Source organism: Macadamia integrifolia, unplaced genomic scaffold, assembly GCF_013358625.1.
Source record: "Macadamia integrifolia cultivar HAES 741 unplaced genomic scaffold, SCU_Mint_v3 scaffold_190A, whole genome shotgun sequence".
NCBI classification, from domain to species: domain Eukaryota; kingdom Viridiplantae; phylum Streptophyta; class Magnoliopsida; order Proteales; family Proteaceae; genus Macadamia; species Macadamia integrifolia.
The window spans coordinates 90,190-109,713 of record NW_024870637.1 but is presented as its reverse complement, the minus strand read 5'-3'; the positions used below and the strand labels follow the sequence as shown (position 1 = coordinate 109,713).

Here is a 19,524-nt window from a genome sequence, read left to right as displayed (position 1 = left end):
ATGACAAAGAAGGGAAAGGTGGGGTGGGGTGGGGTGGGGTGGGGTGGGGTGGGTTGGGGGCGGGTGCTGGGGTGGGTTGCTGGGAGAAGAGGGCGCCTTGGGTGGGAAGGCTTAGACGGTTAGGGACACACTGTTTTGTGTAGTTTTGTAAGTCCAAACCTGATTTTATGTATTTTTATTAGCACAAAGTTTTCTTTTCTTTCCTGGTGGCTGAACGATGGGACCTCTCTATCTCTCCACTTCTCTTCCCTTATTGTCTGTGGTTGCGATGGGCCATCGTAAATGGATCTCATTTACCGTCGCCTAGGAAAAATTCAGTATTTTTTGTTAATTAAAACATAAAATGAGTAATTTTATAAAGAATAACCCAAAAGTTGGTAATCATGCAATTTCTCCAAGCTTAAAATAAGTTTAGCTGCGTTTGGTAACATTTTAAAAAAACGTTTCTGGAGTTTTTTTCGTTCTTATGGTAACATTTTAAAAAAACGTTTCTGGAGTTTTTTTCGTTCTATAATAACGAAAAAAACAATAAAGTGTTTGGTGCATTTATGGTGTGTTTTGTTTTGTTTTTGGAATAAAAGGTGGAAAAAAAAAATTGAAAAAAATGAGAATTGACTCCATCGTTCAAATTTCGTTTAAAAAAAAAGACAATTTGACACAAAAACTGAAATTTTCGTTTTTGACGCAAATCGTAGTTTCTGGAATAAAAGCATTACCAAACGCTGCCGCACTTTTTTTGAGTAAAAAAATGGCATTTTACATGATTAATTTGATATTATAAAATTTTATAGTTGACACATTAAATATTAATATTTAGGGATAATTAACAGTCATGGGTTATTTCCATAATCAACTTATATATATATATATATATATAAATTATCAACCCAGTCAGGGGTCTGGAAATCATAAATGTCATATTCCCATAATAGGATCCATGCCAAGCGGCAGTGGAGGAAAAATCGAAGAAAGTCAGGTTTGTGAGGAAGTGGTGAAGAGTATTTGCAAAATATTTGGTAGGAGTCTTGAATTTGTGGTGGGAGGATGTCAGATATAGAACCATATTGATCCCACCACCGAGGAAACCAGAGGGGTGTTTGGTTATTGAATTTATAATCAAAACAGAAAAACCATGAATGGCGGTTAATTCTGTTTTAGAAGCAGAAATCTTTATACCAAACCTCTTGGTAATCATAGTAAGTGTAACCAGGAGGGTTAAAGGTGTTTGAAATTTTTTTACAGCAAGATGATGATTTTTCCAATCTTGAAGGCTGAAGATTTTGTAGATGGTTACAGTAGTGTGAGTAACCAGAGATTTGTCATTTTTGTCAAAATTTAGTTTGAATCTGACAGAGTCAGTATCTCCGAGGATGTATTCGTAGAATTCTTGTGTCTTTGCAGTAGAGGGGGAATGAAAGTCCCATCATTTTGGTAGACTTCTTTTTGAGAAATCTTTGGCATGTCCCAATTTTGAAGTCTTTTGTCTATGTTCGTTATTTGTTCACCATAATGGAGCACATTAGAACTTGTGCTCGCCTCACTTGCCGATCTCATCGACATGGAGCGGGATAGTCGATTCATTGCATGAATTGACTATCCCGCTCCATGTCGATGAGATCGGTAAGTGAGGCGAGCACAAGTATGCGAGAAGACAACACTTATTCAAAGTCTTACGGGCCTCAAACCAGTTCCGGCCCTTCCTTCCTCATCCAAATCCAGCATCAAGAGTGAGAAGGAAGCCCTTCTTGCCCGCCTCGCTGAGCTCGGTTTTGACTTAGATGATGAAAAATCTAGCGATGGTCCCTACAGCCTTAGTTCCATTAAAGGATCGATGTTGGCTCACTGCCATAGTGAACAAATGACCTAAAATCCCTATGAAGATGAACCAGATGATTAGCCCTCTAGCTCCAAAGCATCATCTTCAAGCAAATTCAAAGCAGTTACCTCTCGCAAATCCCGTCGGGCTACCACAAAATCAAAGTCTTCGATCAAAGTCTCCCACCAACCTTTGAGTTGGCCAGTAAAGCCGAAAATGAGTAAAGTAGCAACTTCACTATCTTCAGTATTCTGAATACGATGTGCATTGCTGACTATAGTCATTTCTTCTAATTTTTTCATGAGATTATATTCGGACAGACCATCTATGTTCCATTCATAGATGATCCCACTTTGGTAGGAAGCCTGAGGAGCTTTTCCTCTTGCTTCGATTTGAAGGTCAAGGAAGGCTGGGTGTTGTGTGGAACTTTGTCCAATTTGATTGATTTGAGGGAAGACATCAGACTCATTTTCTGAAATAGAGGAAGAGTCAGAAGAATTAAATCTCATATTCCCAGAATAGGATCCATGCCAAGCGGCAGTGGAGGAAAAATCGGAGAATGTCAGGTTGGTGAGGAAGTGGTGAAGAGTGTTTGCAAAATATTTGGTAGGAGTCTTGAATTTGTGGTGGGAGGATGTCAGATATAGGACCATATTGATCCCACCACCGAGGAAACCAGAGGGGTGTTTGGTTATTGATTCACCCATCAATATAGCCCAAAGAATTTTCTTCCAGTGAATTTATAATCAAAACAGAAAAACCATGAATGACGGTTAATTCTGTTTTGGAAGCAGAAAGCTTTGTACCAAGCCTCTTGGTAATCATAGTAAGTGTAACCAGGAGGGTTATAGGTGTTTGAAATTTTTTTTTACAGTGAAAGGATGATTTTTCCAATCTTGAAGGCTGAAGATTTTGTAGATGGTTATAGTAGTGTGAGTAACTAGATATTTATCATTTTTGTCAAAATTTAGTTTGAATCTGACAGAGTCAGTATCTACGAGATGTATTCGTAGAATTCTTGTGTCTTTGCAGTAGAGGGGAATGTAGTTTGGCCTTGTAGGAATTCACGGGTAAGAAAGTCAGGGACAGAGTTGAATTCTCCTTTAATATATTCAATTTCAAATTTAAAGATTGAAAGTAAAGCTTGCCATCGGGCAAAAAATTGTTTGGATGCAAGGTTTGAAACATCATTTTGTAAAACAAATTTAGCTGCGCTACAGTCAACACGAACTAAAAATGGTTTATTTAATAATGCATTTTAGAACTTTTGTATGCAAAGGACTATAAAAAGAATTTCTTTTTTAATGGTATTGTAGTTCTTTTGAGCAGAATTCTAGATACCAGAAGTGAATTGCACTAACTGTTCTTTGTTTTCATTTGGGAGTTTCTGCTTGAGAATATCTCCATATCTGATATTTGAGGCGTCAGTTTCAACTATTTTGAAAGCCTCAGGGTTTGGGATAAACATACAAGGAATTTCTTTGACTAATCTTTTGATTGTTTGAACGGCAATAGTTTGGGCCGAAGACCAAGGGGTCGGATTCTTTTTTAGCCGAAGATATAAAGGTTCAACAATCTTATTTGGGGAAGGAAGTCACGAACGTAGTTTAGACTTTCGAGGAACCTTTGTAGTTGTGTTTTTTCTAAAATTTGATCTGAAAATTTATCACCAAAGGTAATGGCTCGATCGATAGGGGTTATGGTACCTTTTTCGATCAAATGTCTTAAAAATCGAACTTTGGTTAAGAAAAATTCCATTTTTCGTTTGGAGAGGACTAGGCCATTTGATATAATTATTTGGTAGAAAGTTCTTAAGTGTTTGAAATGTTGTTCTAGTGAATCAGAAAAGACTAGAACAACATCAATGTAGACAATTGTAAGTTGTCCATAAGAATTGAAGATATCATTCATAATCTTTTAAAATTCACTAGGGGCATTTTTAAGGCCGAATGGCATGACATTCCATTCATATAATCCAAAAGGGGTTGCAAAGGCAGTTTTATACTAATCCTTATTATGAATTTGGATCTGCCAGAACCTGGATTTCATATCGAATTTTGAAATGACTTTTGCCTGGTAAATTCGTTGTAAAAGGTCTTTTTGGTTAGGGATAGGATATCGAACCCATTGAAGGGCCTCGTTGAGAGGTTTGTAATTGACAACCAACCTGGGAGTCCCACGTTCAATTTCAGCTACATTGTTAACATAAAAGGTAGTACAACTCCAGGGAGAAGTACTAGGCCGAATGAGTTTTTTGCCCAGGAGGTCATTGATTTCAATTCTGCATGTTTCTAATAGTTTTTGGTTCATTTGAGCGGGTCGGGCTTTGGTAGGGATTTGGAGGTCGAAAAATCCCGAGGCATAAGGAAGGGTTACCATATGTTGTTTGCGACGCCAAAAGGCATCAGGAACGTCAGAGCAAAGGTTAAGTTCAAATTTGGACCAAACTTGGTTAATTTGCTGAATGGTTTTGGGATTTTTAAGTTGTTCAGAGATTCTTTGATGGAGAAGTTCTGCTTTAAGGAAATTTAATTATTTGGTTTTGTTAATATTTTAGCTAATAGGAGTTTGAACTTGCAAGAAAGGGAAAATAATTTTCTGACCTTGAAATTTTGTTGTAATACCATTTTGGGTTATTTTGAAAGGTTTGATCTTTTCTAAGAAAGGTTGGCCAAGAATTATGGTTTGATCGAGATCTTTTGCTAATATAAAAATCTGGGGAAGGCAAAGGCCTCCATTGTAGACATGGGTATTTGATAACTTATATTGGACATTCAACCCAGACTCGAACTAAGACTGTAGGCACCATCGTTGGATTCTTCATCATCTGAGTCAGAACTGAGCTCAGTGAGGCGGGCAAGAAGGGCTTCCTTCTCACTCTTGATGCTGGATTTGGATGAAGAAGGAAGGGCCGAGACTGGTTTGAGGCCCGTAAGACTTTGAATAAGTGTCGTCTTCTCGCATTTAGAGACGTCACAATTGTCCCACCATTTGACATTAAAAATCCGACAAAGAACTGGGGCAACCCAGTCAGCGGTCTGGAAATCAAAATGGCTCCCCAAAGGAGTCTACTTCCTTAAATTCCCTTGTTCGATCCAAATCTAGCTATGGCATCACTGCCGTCCCCTCGAATTAAATTATCACACGAAGTCAGTCCCAATTGGCCTTCGCAAACAAACCATATTCCCATGCCGTGATTCTCTCCTCGATCGGTCCCCTTCAAATCACAAACAAAGCAAGTTTCAGCCTTCAAACAACCGAGGGTAAACCCCTCCAAATAGCTCAAGGACCCAAACTTAAAAGCCAATATCATGAGAAACCATTCAAAGAAGATATCTTCACCATTGAAGAATCTCTCCAAAATTATATTGATTCATCCATCAATATAGCCCAAAAAATTTATTTTGTTTTGTAGATTTCTTTTCTTTTGTGTAACCATTTTATTTTTAGTTTTTGACGGAGTATAATCATTTGGACTTTTGGGAGGAGTGGCAGAAGAGAGTGTAAGACCACGTTTGTGCCCAAATTAAGTTGAAAATACCTCTTCAAATGACTAGATCTAGGAGGTTACCCCTAGCTTAAGATATCTAAATCGACAAAACCAATAGGCCTCTACATCAAACATTGAACCAATTCCAAATGAACCTTTAACAAATCCTTTTGCGGCTCAAGAACTATCTAATTCTGAATCCCCTTCTGGTTTTGTGGCTACCATTACTTGTCAAAATTGGTACATCCACATAACTTTGGTATATATATATATATATATATGCTAGTGTAGTTTTTATGGTCCAATATATATTTTTTAAATCTAAACATTTAACCCATGTCATCTATTTTCAATTTTTTCTCCATTGTTGAAAGACTTGACCATTTTTCTTATACTCTTGAAAATGCAACAGCTATCCAGTGGAAGGGAAGGAGCCTAGCTAAATCGACCCCTTCTTTGAGACAAAAGCAGTACAAAGAGATTGGACTCTTGGATGAGACTAAGCAGCTACTGACCATTTTGTCGTGCCCGACCTATTTTAAAGATTCTATACTACTGTAGTCCAGTTCAGTCTAGTCCATAGTTAGTAAGTTTGGGGACGGCAATAGTACGGGAACGGATACGTATGACAATTGAATGGACCATACGGTAATAATACGTTTTAAAAAATCCGATGCAATAAAATGAGTATGGTAATGATACAGTACGTGTTTAATACAGTTACTCTGTAAAAATCCGGGACTAAAAATGATTGTTTGAAACTAAATTCTAATCTACCATGCTTTTATGGACACTAAAATCCAATCTGATTTTCCAATTTAAAATCATTTCCCATTCTTTTGAAATTTCATATTTAATATTAATTACATTTAACCCCTAAAAAGGGTATGGTAGAAAGAACTAAGAGGAGAATCAAACCTCATCTCATCTCGTAACTTTTACATGTTCTCTTCTTCTTCTTAGTACGAAAACAAGGTTCAAGAAGATGGAGAATTAGTGTTTGCAGTCGTTCATCCCAGAGATGCGCTTGGATTTTCTTGAAATTTCCATGGGGATACAATCTAAAACCGGTCACGGATCAATTTTAAGGCTCAAGAACCTCCTCCCTTCAAGTCCTTTGATTTCTCATATGCAGTATTGCAAGAACAGAGGGAAGAGAACACCTGTGTCATTTCTCTCTTTCTAATTCTTCACATTGTTCGACTACAACTATGTTTGTAAATAATTGTTGGTCAAATTCAAATAGCGATTGTATGCTAAATTTCCTAAAACGGTTTTCATTTCAACCCCTTTTGGAGAATCCCACCTTTGGCCTTCTTTGTCCATGTGAGTCATCTCCTTTGAATCTTTCTTGCTTCTCGTTAAAAATATTTACAAATGCTATCGCCCTCGATTGGATTTTCAACTACCAATGGAAAGAGAAGTGGAGAAGAGGAAGGGTTGATTGGGTTTTCAACAATCGATGGGAAGAGAAATGGAGAAAAGAATGAGAGCAGGGGTATTGATGTCTTATCTATCGCCCTCAGTCGCTGGCCACCGAGAACGGAGATAGAGGAGAAGGGGCCACTTGTTCTTCCTGTTTTTGGTTTACTTAGATGATGGGAGAAGAAGGGTTATAGTTTCGATCGATTAGGGTTCCTGATAGAAGACAAGGGTCGGGATTCAGGATTTGGCCCATTTGGGTTAATCTCACCTTTTATTTTTATTTTTATTTTTTTGAACTCAAAAGTTTTATTGAGTATGTAACGTATTATACGAGTATTATTCATGTATAATACGGTTATCTTTAAAATCCGCATATTAAACTGTTTTTTTTGGATTGCTATGTCAAATTACGAATTTTTGAATTAAACGTTCGGATGCGTGTATAATACGTGTATTTTAATAACTATGGTCTAGTCCATATTTTTCTAATTGGAATGACTTTTGCGACTGCTAATTATAATTAAGGCAATTAAATATTGCTTCTTTAGCAATCATTCATATTCAATATTCTTTGCAATATGTGGTTGGCTTATAATGATCGATAGTCTTTTATGATACACGCGGATCTGCTCAAAGCATAGTTCAGAACTCTCAAGAAATTTATAAAGCTTCCTGCAAGGTGATTCATACTAGGGAACGTCATTTTTCTCATGTTGTCTGGCCTTTATCTCCTTTAATAGTTATATCAAGATTAATGTAGATGGAGCTTCTTGTGGAATTTTAGGATTCAGAGGAGTTGGAGGAGATTTTAGAGATCAATCACAATGGCACATTTCTTCACTGCTTCTCCGTCGGATTTGGACTTACATATTCTAGTGTTGATGAAGCATTAGCCTTTTTTTTTTTTTTAAAAGAAAAATGGGTTCAGATTTTATCATTCTTCCTTTTGGTATGACTACCGCATTTCTTAGGTTGGGACTTTAATGATTAGAAACCAACTCCCATAGGTCACGTGCCCTTTCAGTTTCACCTTCTCTTGTCCCAGTTGATTGCCCTAATGACAACAATTTTTTCTTCCTCGTTCTTCTTTAATTTCCAATGTGAAATGCCCCCACCGGCAAACCGGTTCTGTATTTTCTCTCTTTTTTTTAACCAAAGATATGAATTTGCCAAGAAACAAACTTGTTCATCATTTTCATATGACCATGACACCAGTGGTTGTAAGGGCAACAATGTCTCCATAGGCTATTCTAACCATCATGATCATTCGATCATTAACTGCAAATCACCTTGGTTTTGGTGTTGACAGATGCGATTCCTTTTTTGTTCTTTGTTTACATCACAGGTTTTGTAATAAATAAATAAATAAATAAATAAATAAATAAATAAATAAAAATAAAGACATTGATGAGAGAGAAGGAAAAATGAAAATATGATAGATACGGTTATGGAAGAACAATATATTGTGGACAAAAATCCTCTGCAATTCCCTATCGGTGCAATTCTGTGAAATATCCATTTCAGTGATTGACACGTGTCACATACCAAATGAACGGTCCAGATGTTATTCAACTTATAAAACCAATTTGAACCGAATTAGTGAAGAACCGTATTTGAACCAAACCGTATCACAACAAACCGGTACATTTGAAATAAAAGGTGAAAATTTTCCCTCTCTCCTCTTTCGACTCTCTCTCTTTCCCTCTCTCCTCTTACGACTCTCCCTCTCTGTTACGGGGTTTGATTCTACCCTAACCCTCTGTCGACTCTCCCTCTCGCTCGCGACTCTCTCCCTCTCGCTCGACTCTTCCTCACTTGACTCCTCTCACTCTCTCTCTCTCTGTTTCTCGCTCGACTCGCTCTCTCCTTCTGGTACGAAGCGCTTGCAAAGAAGGTATGAAATACTCAAAGCCTTCTCTCTTTCTTTTTATTTTTTTCTTTTATGTTAATGTTAATGTCTCTGCAAAGGGCCTTCTCTCTCTTTTATTTGTTTGATGTCTCTCTGTTCCTCGCTCGACTCGCTATCTCTGAGATTGAAATTTTTTTGAAGTATTAACATTGTACTTTGCACAAAGGTGCTCTATGGTTTTGAATGCTGAAATATTAGGTTTTCTGTTCAATAAAATTTCAATTTTAAAATTTTTATTTGCTTGTTGTCTCTCTGTCTTTGTTCCTTGATCGGTTCGCTATCTCTGAAATTGAAAAGTTTTTGAAGTATTTACATTGTACTATGAACCGGGTTTTTCTGTGGTTTTTAATGCTGAAATATTAGGGGGAAGGGTTGTTCTTAGCCACTTATCAGTGACATATGACTGAAGATGGGAATGTAGATTTAGGGTCTGATTTGAAAATCATTATTTTTATTTGGTCATTGTCTCTGTCAAACCTAAGAGATTTGCTGTCTTTGTCCTTGTTTTGTCTAGTATGGAGAATGTTTGCATGAATGATGCGAGTGAACCTGCGTTTGGGATGTTATTCAACTCAGAACAGGATGCATACGATTATTACAATAGTTATGGACGGGCAATGGGGTTTAGTGTTAGGAGACACTTTGTGAATAAAAGCAAGAAAGACAACACGACTATAACATCTAGGGGATTTGTCTGTTCAAAAGCTGGTTTTCGGTTGAGTGACAAGCGAGACATCAATATTGTTAACCCTCGAGCTGAGACAAGAACAAATTGCGAGGCACGAATGAACATATATTTGGTTGATGAGGGAAAATACAAGTGCCATGACTTTGTGAGAGAACATAATCATGAGCTTCATACTACATCAACAGTTCATATGATGCGTTCACAAAGGAATATGTTAGACATACATAGGTATGAAATTGATTTGGCAGATGACTCGGGAATCAGGCCTAGATCCACAGTTGAGTTGATGGGTAGGCATGCTGGTGGGATTGAAAACCTAAGCTATATGACTCAAGATGTTAGGAATTATCTTCGCACTAAAAGACAACGTGCCTTAACATATGGTGAAGCAGGTAGTTTGATGAAGTACTTTGTTACCCAAACTAGGAACAACCCATCTTTCACATACTCATTTCAGCTGGATAGTGAAGAACAAATAACTAACATATTTTGGGCTGATCCAAAGATGATCATTGACTACACACAATTTGGAGATGTAGTCAGCTTTGACACTACATTTCGCACCAACAAAGAGTGTAGGCCGTTTGGGTTGTTTGCTGGATTCAATCATCATAGAGGGTGCACCGTATTCAGGGCTGCACTTTTATATGATGAGACAGTGGAATCTTTCAAATGGTTGTTTGAGGTATTTGCTGAAGCACATGGTGGAAAGAAGCCTATAACTATCTTCACGGACCAAGACAAAGCTATGGCTAGAGCATTAAAAGAAATGTGGCCTCAGACATGGCACGGATTGTGTACTTGGCACTTAATGCAGAATGGCATTACGCATTTGGGTCATATGATGAAGGATGGCTCTCATTTTCTTACAAATTTAAAGAAATGCATATACGAATACGATGTGGAAGATGAATTCGAGACAGCATGGTTTAATTTGTTGGACGAGTATGATGTTAAGAATAATGAATGGTTGCAGCGCATATATGGGCTTAAAAGTCAATGGGCGAGGTGTTATGTGAAAAATACATTCACAATAGGCATTCGAAGTACACAGCTCAGTGAGAGTCTCAACAGTGACTTGAAGGACTATTTGAAGTCAACTTTGGATGTTGTGCAATTTTTTAAACACTTTGAGAGAGTTCTTAACCAGAAGCGTGGTAATGAATTAAAAGCAGAATTTGATGCACGGAACAAGATGCCACGACTTGCAAATTCAATGTCTATTGTACAGAAACAAGTTGGGGAACTCTACACTCCTGTTATTTTTCAGTTATTTCAAGAGGAATACAATTGGATGACTGTTTGCACCATTATAAGTCGAACTGATGGGAATCCCTACATTTATTTTCGGGTTGGGATTTATGAAGCAGACTGTGAGTATAAAGTATGTTGTAACCCACTTCAAGGAATTGTAGCATGCTCTTGCATGAATTCGAGACTGATGGTATTCTGTGTTGTCATTGTTTGAAAGTTTTAGATGTGTTAGATATAAAGCGTATTCCTGAATACTATATTTTGAAGAGATGGACACGGGGAGCAACAAATATGGTGGTCAATGACAGTAGGGGGAAAGAAGTTGAACAAGATGTCAACTTGGACTGTACGCAACGGTATAGGCGTATTTGTCATGAACTTATTCAAATAGCAGCAGAAGCTTCAAATACAGTTGAGGGATACGAGTTGGTGAAGGATACTGCGAATGAATTAAGGTTGAAGCTTGGTGATATTAGAAACCCAGTTGATTGCCTTGATATGCCAATATTGACTGATTTCTCAAATGACATATACGATGGATTACGTTTGAAGCATAAAGAGAAAAGTAAAAGAGGTGGTAGACGGTTAAAGAGTTGGGTTGAAAAACAAGGAAAAGGAAAAAAAAAAAGTGGAGGACCAAGTAACAGTCAACGATTACAAAACCAACAACCAACTACTGCACCAACTCCTACACACATGATGGATAACATAGATCCCAGTTACATGTCATTTATGGTGAGTAGGTCTAGTTTGTTATGTTGTTTGTTGCATTTTTTATTTTTCTTATTTATTATGGATTACCCTAACATCAATGTCACTTCCAGGATTCTATTTCCCATATATCATCTCAAGCATCTGCAGCTCATCAATTACTGGATGAAGATTATATTTAGATTCAGCTAATGAAGACTTCTTTTTTTACTATTAAGTTCCGTTAATGTGATGGCTTTTTTGTGCTATTAAAACACAGTTTCATTGGATCTTTATTTTTGTGCTTATGTTAATGAACGGTCCAGGATTCTAAGTTTTTTTTATTGATTTTTAGCCTATAACGTATTAACAATCTTTTTTCGTAGGTAAGAAGTCTTTAGCTCAAATTGGCAGAGCATTTGGGCTAATGCCCAGGTTATGGTGGTTCGAATCCACCAAGACTTTGAAAAGTGAATGCACTGGTTGTCTTACATTATGATTTGTTAACTTGCAAGTTTTAATGGCTGATTAGTTGATTGATTAGATTTGGTTTTGCTTTCTTTGTTGACTTGCATGTTTTATAATTTGTTAACTTATAGCTTGGTTTGTTATGTCTCTGCTACTACTCATTCTTTGAGTCCTACCTATATGGGCATGGTTTGGTGTTCCTTTCCTTTCTGCCAGTTTCAGATGTGCATAACCCCAAGCAGTGAAGAGGAAGGATAATGTTCAGCCAAAGGATACATATTATGTTACTGCTCCTCTTGTTGCTGGCTATTCATCAGAATCCCAAAATCTTAATTTGAAAATGAGAGGGTTTACTGAAGGAAAAGAGCCAACTGCATGTTTGAGGGTGGTCCTTGAACAGCGAGCAGAATACAAGCCTGGTGCTGGTATACCTGAAATTTATGATGCATCTCTTGTGATTGAATCTGACCTTCCTCTCTTTAAAAGGATTGTTTGGTATTGGAAGAAAACAATATATATTTGGACTAGTTTATCCTTGTTAATGATGGAATTACTGTTGGCTTTAGTCTGCTGTAGACCTATTCTTATCCCAAGAGCAAAACCCAGGAATAGTTCCACAGCTAACAACAGTTTTTGCCAAAACACAGGAGCTGGGTCCTAAAGCAGCTAAAGATCATAGGGATGTGGTGATGATATGGGTTGGAGAAGAAAATATTGTGTTGTACTCAATTTGTCTAACATACTCTGTTGTACTCAGATATGGATATTCCAACTTGTGCTTCCACTCAGCTTTAAGTTATTGGATGCTACAGAAAATTCTTGAAAAACCAAAATGTGTATTATGTGAATACAGCAAAGTATGTCGAGTTTTAGTGGAAGGTTAAAAGTGTCATTTTTGTTTTTATTTTTAACACTGTTCGCAGAAATGGGACAATTGTAATTGTTGAAAGTACAGGAGAGGTGATTGAAATTAGGTCAAAGTACAGGTGAGGTCTGAGTAATTTACTCAAAAGAAAAATTATCTATTTTAGCTGGTTTGAATATGTTTATTACTTGAAGGTCCAGTTGTCTCAGCTAGGAAAGGCCTAGCTTGCTGCCAGATCCTGGGATTGAATGTCACATTTACCTTATATGAGCCTCCCTCCTCTGTTATATTGTGTTATAAGTGCCAAGAGAAGAAACAGGAATATGTTATTTTGTTATGAACTGGAGTCAGTTTTTATAATTAATTTGGGATGGTAAAAGGATGGCAGTCACCAAGCAGGTAAATGAGTCCCTCAGTCTGTAGTAATGTCCTGTAACATAATATGTATCATTTGGCTTGTTTCTCCTTGGTATCATATGTTCTCTTCCCCTGCTCTACTCATTCTGTTTTGCATCTTCCCAGTTCCCACCCAGTTATCTATAGGCGAGGTTTAGTTAACTGCATTAGGTTCAGCTTTGTTGGGTTTGCTCTCCCAGTGCCTAGGACAAATTTTATCATAGTTGCCATGCTGTTAAGGTGAGCCAAGGCACTGGTTAGTATTATTAGAGCCTAAGCACCTATGCTATTTTCCCTCAACAAGGCCTTCTTGGTTAAGCTATGCATAAGATAGGGTTTAGAATAGGACATTTCAGGTTAAGTTACTTTAAATTCAGGCTTCAATGGGACAATTTTGATAGTGTGGGAGCGAAAGACATGTCTTTGGATTAAGTAGACTTTGTTTGAGATTGACTATGAACCTTACCTCTCTAGTTTATCTTTGATGGTTGCAGATTTGGATTAGTATATGCTGAAAATTTGTATATGTGTGTGGAAACATTTGCATTGGATAAATCTTGAAAATTATAATGCCACAACAGCATTCAAGAACACATGTAGTTTCAAATGAAATATTAAGATCAAGGGTATAGATTGTTGTTGCTGTTTTTGTCTATAATGAAATATTAAGATCAAGGGTTTTCTTGACTTTAAGTTCACAGCCTTCACAGTCCATCCTGACTTTAAGCTCCACAGTTTGCATCTGCTTCCTCTTCTTCTTATGCCTATGACCATTGCTCAGTAACCTAGAGAAATACTCCAGAGTACCTCCAACACCCATGTTGTATTTACTCCTGAACTCTTTAAAGAAGATGGGTCTGAGAGAAACTTTGTGAGGGGATGACAAAGTCAGAACTAATAACAACTTAAATAGTCAAGGCAAAAGCTTCCAGAGAGGCCTTTATTTGGACTTTGATAGGAAAGAAACAATGCCAGGACAAGTGGTCTCACTAAGATTGCAGAACAGAAAAGGATAGTATGGATGATGGATAACTTCTTCTTTGTTTTAAATGAGCATGAAGAGAAGAGAAAGGTTGATGGGTGACAAAAGAGAAAGATAAAGGGAGCTCTCCTGTGTCTTTGATGGGTTGGTAGGAGAGTTGAACACTCAAAAAGAGATCAATAATGTTAAGAGGTGAGGATAATAGAGATGACAGATCACAGAAACAACAACAACAACAACCAGACGAATGCTTATGGAAGAGATAATCTAAAAGGCTAAATTTATAGAAAATCCAGTAGTGGCCTAGTGGGTAGTAATGTAGTGTGCCTTAGAAATTGCAGGAAACTTCTTTTAAAGCTAGGGAATCCTTCTTTGCTTTGGGACAGAAAGGCTTCTTCAAAAGCTGCTGGCTCCTTACCCTTCTTTCTTGCTCTGAGGCTCTCTGCTGTTTACACAAACCCCCAAACTGTGTCTTCTTATATAGACCCCTTTGTAAAACGTAAAGTTGAGAAGGATAGAAAGAGGAGAGGGAACTATCCAATAAAGGCAACAAAGAGAGGAGAGTACTAAGCCATTGTCTTAGGAAAGTAAACTTAAGATTTAGCCATTAATTAAAAAATGGGTTTTGTAATTTTTATGAGAATTGAAGACTTTGGGTGCAAGAAAGCTCTCTGTAACAATAACTTCCTCTCCTTCTTGGAGAAGCCCATGAAAGAGGGCTCAAATCTAGTTTACTTTCCTAAGACAATGGGTGCTATTTGATCCCATTGCTTCTGAGGGCTCAAATCTAGTTTACTGTATAGAATACTGGATCCAGCAGAACAAAACACAAAGCATTCTGCAACCATGAGGGCATGACAGCAGTAAGGTAGACCACTTAAAAAAAAAAAAAAAACACACTCACACACACAACTCTTGAAAAACCAGCAGAAGGACATGACAGTAATAAGGTAGAACACATTCGTTCACTTTCAAAGTCTTGGTGGATTCGAACCACCATAACCTAGGCATTAACCCAGGTGCTCTACCATTTTGAGCTAAAGACTTCTTACCTACAAAAAAGATTGTTAGTACATTATAGTTACAAGGAAATAATCATAATAATAACCCCACATATGGTTGGCAATGACGGAACCAACTTCATTAATGAAATAATAGTTCTATTTACAAGGATGTTACATAGAAGACATAGCACGAAAGAATTAACACCCAAATACACACGAAGATGGTTAAACCATAATAATGGTTGAGCAATGACTGATCCACTACTACTTGGTTCCGCACATTTGGACTATAAGGTGGTTGACGAATAGCCGAGATGACCCGTGTGTTCCTATTAACACTTTCATTCGAATGACTTGCTCTTGTGTCTATAGTGTCTATGCAGTCCCTCAACGCTGGGTCCAACCAAATGAAAGAACCCGGATGTTTTTCACCTAATGGACATCTGTAAAATCGTCGTCCAGGATTCTTCAACGTTCGAGAAGTCCGGATGACCATCACCCCTTCACCACAGCTACACATTCGCTGTTGTGCATCCATTTCTTTGTAAAATTCAATACCCCTAAGAGAAGCTTACATAAAAAGGGCTCCAACAGTGACAAAAAAAATATAATTGACATGGATATTTGATGGACAATATACTCTACAGAGTATGTAGGAGTCCGAGTATGTAATGCTTAAATTAACATGCTATAAAAGAAGATGCCAAAAGGAAACTAGTAAAAAAAAATTCAAGGCAAAAAGCAAACATCAATGTATGGTTTATAGAATATCCTTTATATGTCATATGTCACCGATAAGTGGTTCATAAATACTTCAAAAAAATTTCAATTTCAGAGATAGCGAATCGAGCAAGGAACAGAGACAGAGAGACAACAAGCAAATAAAAATATTGAAATTGAAATTTTATTGAACAGAAAACCTAATATTTCAGCATTCAAAACCACAGAGCAACTTTGTTCAAACTACAATGTAAAAGAGAGAGAGAAGGCTTTGCAGAGACATTAATATTTACATGAAAGAGAGGGATGTTCATTCTTCGAATCGTATTTCATACCTTTGCAAAGAACGCTTCGTAACACAAGGAGAAAGCGAGTCGAGCAAGAAACAGAGAGAGAGAGTGAGGAGTCAAGCGATGAAGAGTCGACAGAGAGGAAGAGTCGACAAAGGGGAGAGAGTTGAGAGCGAGAGCGAGATCGAGAGAGTCGAGAGAGAGAGGGAGGGAGAGTCGACAGAGATGGTTAGGGTTTGTACCAAATCGTAACAAGAGAGAGAGTCGTGAGAGAGAAAGAGAGAGAGTCGAAAGAGGAGACATTTTATTTCAAATTTATGAACCAAACCGGTTTGTTGTGATACGGTTTGGTTCAAATAAGGTTCTTCATTGATTCGGTTCAAATTGGTTTTATAAGTTGAATAACATCTGGACCGTTCATTTGGTATGTGACACGTGTCAATCACTGAAATGGGTATTTCACAGAATTGCTCCGACAGGGAATTGCAGAGGATTTTTGTCCATATATTGTGGGGTGGACCCAACTTGATTGTCACTTCATCAAGCTGCCCACGTACGTATCTTAAATAGAGATCACGTCGAACGTAGTTCAAGAAACATATGACTTAATGTCAAAGCCTTAATTAAGTTTTATAATAGTCGGATGAGCACAGAGCTCTCGATGAGAATCTCATCATCATTTAGCCTATCTTAAATCTACTAGGGATCATGGGTGCTTATCTCTAAGTACAACTCCCTCCAATTGCTGGCATTCTTTGATGCTGATTGGGCAGTTGGTGACAGTGAAGAACGTAAATTCACAAGTGAGTGTGTCATTTACATGGGTCCTAATCTCATCTTATTGGCCTCCAAGAAATAGAAGATTATTGCTCGCTCACATACTGAATTTGAGTAACAAGCGATTGTTGATGCTTTTGCGGAGCTTATATGGCTACACTCTTTATTTGGTGAACTTGGCATTCCAATATAGGTATCGGCAATTATCTGGTGTGATAATATTGATGCCACCTATCTCTCTGCTAATTTGATTTTCATGCTTGCACAAAGCATATTGAGATCGATTTTCATTTTGTTCGTGAAAAAGTCGCTTCCAAAAAACTCCAAGTTTTTTTTTTTTTTTTTTTTATTATTATTTTTTTTTTAAGATAATATTATTGAGAAATGAGAAATGAGAAATGAGAAAAAAAAACCATACAAGGAATGGATCGCGATCTCCAAACTCCTCACCTTCAGCATTACCATTAGCAAGGAGAAGGGAGAAGTGCACTAACATAATCTATAATTTGGCCTACCATTATCATCTCTGCTAAGTGGTCTACAATATGAGCTGAAAAAGTAAATTGTCTTTTGAAACTCCACTTTTTGCTTCATCCTCGTTAAATAGTCTGCAATTGTATTGGCGTCTCTAAAGTTGTGAGATATTTTCCAAGTGATGCTGTCCAAGAAAGGCTTCAGAAAAAACCATCTTTGGGCAGCGAACCAAGGAATCTTCTTTTGATGCATTAGGGTAACCACTGCGCTGGAATCGGACTCCACCCAAAGCTGATTAATGCCCATGTCTCTAGCGTGCATAAGACCTTCCATTAGGCCCTCCATCTCAGCTTAAAAAACTCCCGTGATCCCCATAAATTTTTTATAGGATCCCAGCACTCTACCTGCATGGTCTCTGAAAATGCCGCCTACCCCAGCTCGGCCAGGATTTCTCAATGAACTTCCATTAAAGTTTAGCTTGATCCAATTTGTGTGGGGTTTGCATAAAAAAACTTTAAGAATTTGACTCGAAGGTGCAATCTGTATGCTCAGACCCAGCTTCCTACAACATATTAAATCTGCCACTGATCTAACAACACCTTTTGTATAAGGCTTGTTATTTCTAATCTCATTAATAATTGACTAGCAGACGTAACTGGGATGCCTCAACCTGTCATCATTCGGTCTCATGTTCCTCTCCCTCCAAATGTTATCTGCCACGATGACCAGCCCCATATCCCACGCTTTTTTGTAACATGCATTGTTATGCATTCTTTTCCACCATTGGAAAAGCGAAGTCACAGACTCAGGGCAAGTCCACCCAATATTAAAGCATTTACAAAAGAAATCCCAGATTTCCATAGAGAAGGCGCAGCGGAGGAAGATGTGATTCAGAGATTCTTCTCCCACACCACATAGGCTACACTTTGAGACAATGGCAATCCCCCTTTTTCACACCACATCATCTAAAGTAGTTTCCCATGGACCAAGCGCCATCCAAAGGTTGACATTCTGGGCTGCAGCTTTTTGCTCCAGACGATGGAAGCCCATGGGACTTTTGGATTTCGAATCATAATTTCATCTCACGCAAACTTCACATTAAAGGAACCATCCACAGAGCATTTCCAATAACAAATATCCTCACAATCATATTGAGGAATATTAATGTTTTCAGTCAAAGAAAAAATATCATTCATCAAAGAGGACTGAACCTGAGGTAAATTTCAGTGATAGTTGTAACAAACCTATCTAGCTTCCCCACTGTAGGCCGATTAGCATTCTCCCCCACCTCCTCTATGTCTTGAAATGAAAAATCATCAATCCACTTATCAGTCCAGAAGTTAATCTTCTTGCCATTTTCGACCATCCATCTCTCATTTGACGAGATAAAATTTCATATTTTCCTAACTCCTGGCCATATCGAAGACAACCTATAACCAGCTCTGAAAGAACCATCACCCTTTAAGAATTTGACTCTCAGAAATTTATATGCCAGAGAGTCTTCATGCTTAATTCTCCATGCCAAACTACTAAGCAAGGATTTATTCAAGTCTCTCAACCTTCTCAGCCCCAACCCACCTTCTTCCTTCGATCTACAACACACCTCCCATTTAACTGTAATTTTTTTGGAAGTGTCTGCCTCACCGGTCTAGATGAAATTATTCATCCACCTCTCCATAGTTGCAATCAAGGAAGAGGGCCACCAATAGACTGCGAAGCTGTGGTTAGGCATTCCCAAGATGACAGAGTGCACTAGATCAACTCTTCCAGCCATAGACAAGAGATTCCCTTTCCATCCAGCAAGATGGCTCTTAACCTTGTTCATAATTGGAAGCAAGGCCTCTTTCTTCACTCTGTCTTTAAAAATTTTCACGCCCAGATATTGGGTTGGGAAGTTGCACTTGGGAATTCCTAGTTCATCAATAATTTCTTGCTTTCTACGGGTAGGTAGAGGGCCAAGGAACAACTTACTCTTCTCAAGGTTTATTCTCCATCTAGAAAATTCTTTGTATTTAGAAAGGAAGATCTTAAGGTTCCACACATATCTCATGGAGATGTTGGAGAAAACAAAAATATCATCTGCGATAACCTGTGTGCTAGGGTGGTGATGCCTCGCGGCCCATTTAGAGCTTTCATCTTCTTCTTGGCAACTAGATCTGAGAGACCTCAGCAGAGCACTTCCTCAACAATGATAAAGAGCATTAGGGAGAGTGGATCTCCTTGATGCAAGCCCCTCTCGACACTAAAATAAACCATCGACCCGCCATTCCGGAGGA

At 37.9% G+C, this 19,524-nt stretch overlaps 2 protein-coding genes across 2 annotated transcripts; both read left to right on the top strand.

Annotated features, from left to right (window-relative positions):
• Window positions 1-9,425: 9,425 nt before the first annotated feature.
• Window positions 9,426-10,796, top strand: LOC122071180 (protein FAR1-RELATED SEQUENCE 5-like). Its single transcript, XM_042635499.1, has one exon. It carries the CDS (start codon window positions 9,426-9,428, stop codon window positions 10,794-10,796), a length of 1,371 nt encoding a protein of 456 aa, XP_042491433.1.
• Window positions 10,797-10,817: 21 nt separating this feature from the next.
• Window positions 10,818-11,568, top strand: LOC122071197. Its single transcript, XM_042635516.1, has 2 exons — window positions 10,818-11,317; window positions 11,407-11,568. Exons 1-2 carry the CDS (start codon window positions 10,874-10,876, stop codon window positions 11,473-11,475), a joined length of 513 nt encoding a protein of 170 aa, XP_042491450.1. The 5' UTR covers window positions 10,818-10,873; the 3' UTR covers window positions 11,476-11,568.
• The last annotated feature ends 7,956 nt before the right edge of the window (window positions 11,569-19,524 follow it).

Coding starts and splice junctions, on each gene's coding strand:
- LOC122071180 (XM_042635499.1), top strand. CDS start 9,426: ATGAACATATATTTGGTTGATGAGGGAAAATACAAGTGCCATGACTTT.
- LOC122071197 (XM_042635516.1), top strand. CDS start 10,874: ATGGTGGTCAATGACAGTAGGGGGAAAGAAGTTGAACAAGATGTCAAC. Junction 11,318..11,406: donor CCAGTTACATGTCATTTATG/GTGAGTAGGTCT, acceptor TGTCACTTCCAG/GATTCTATTTCCCATATATC.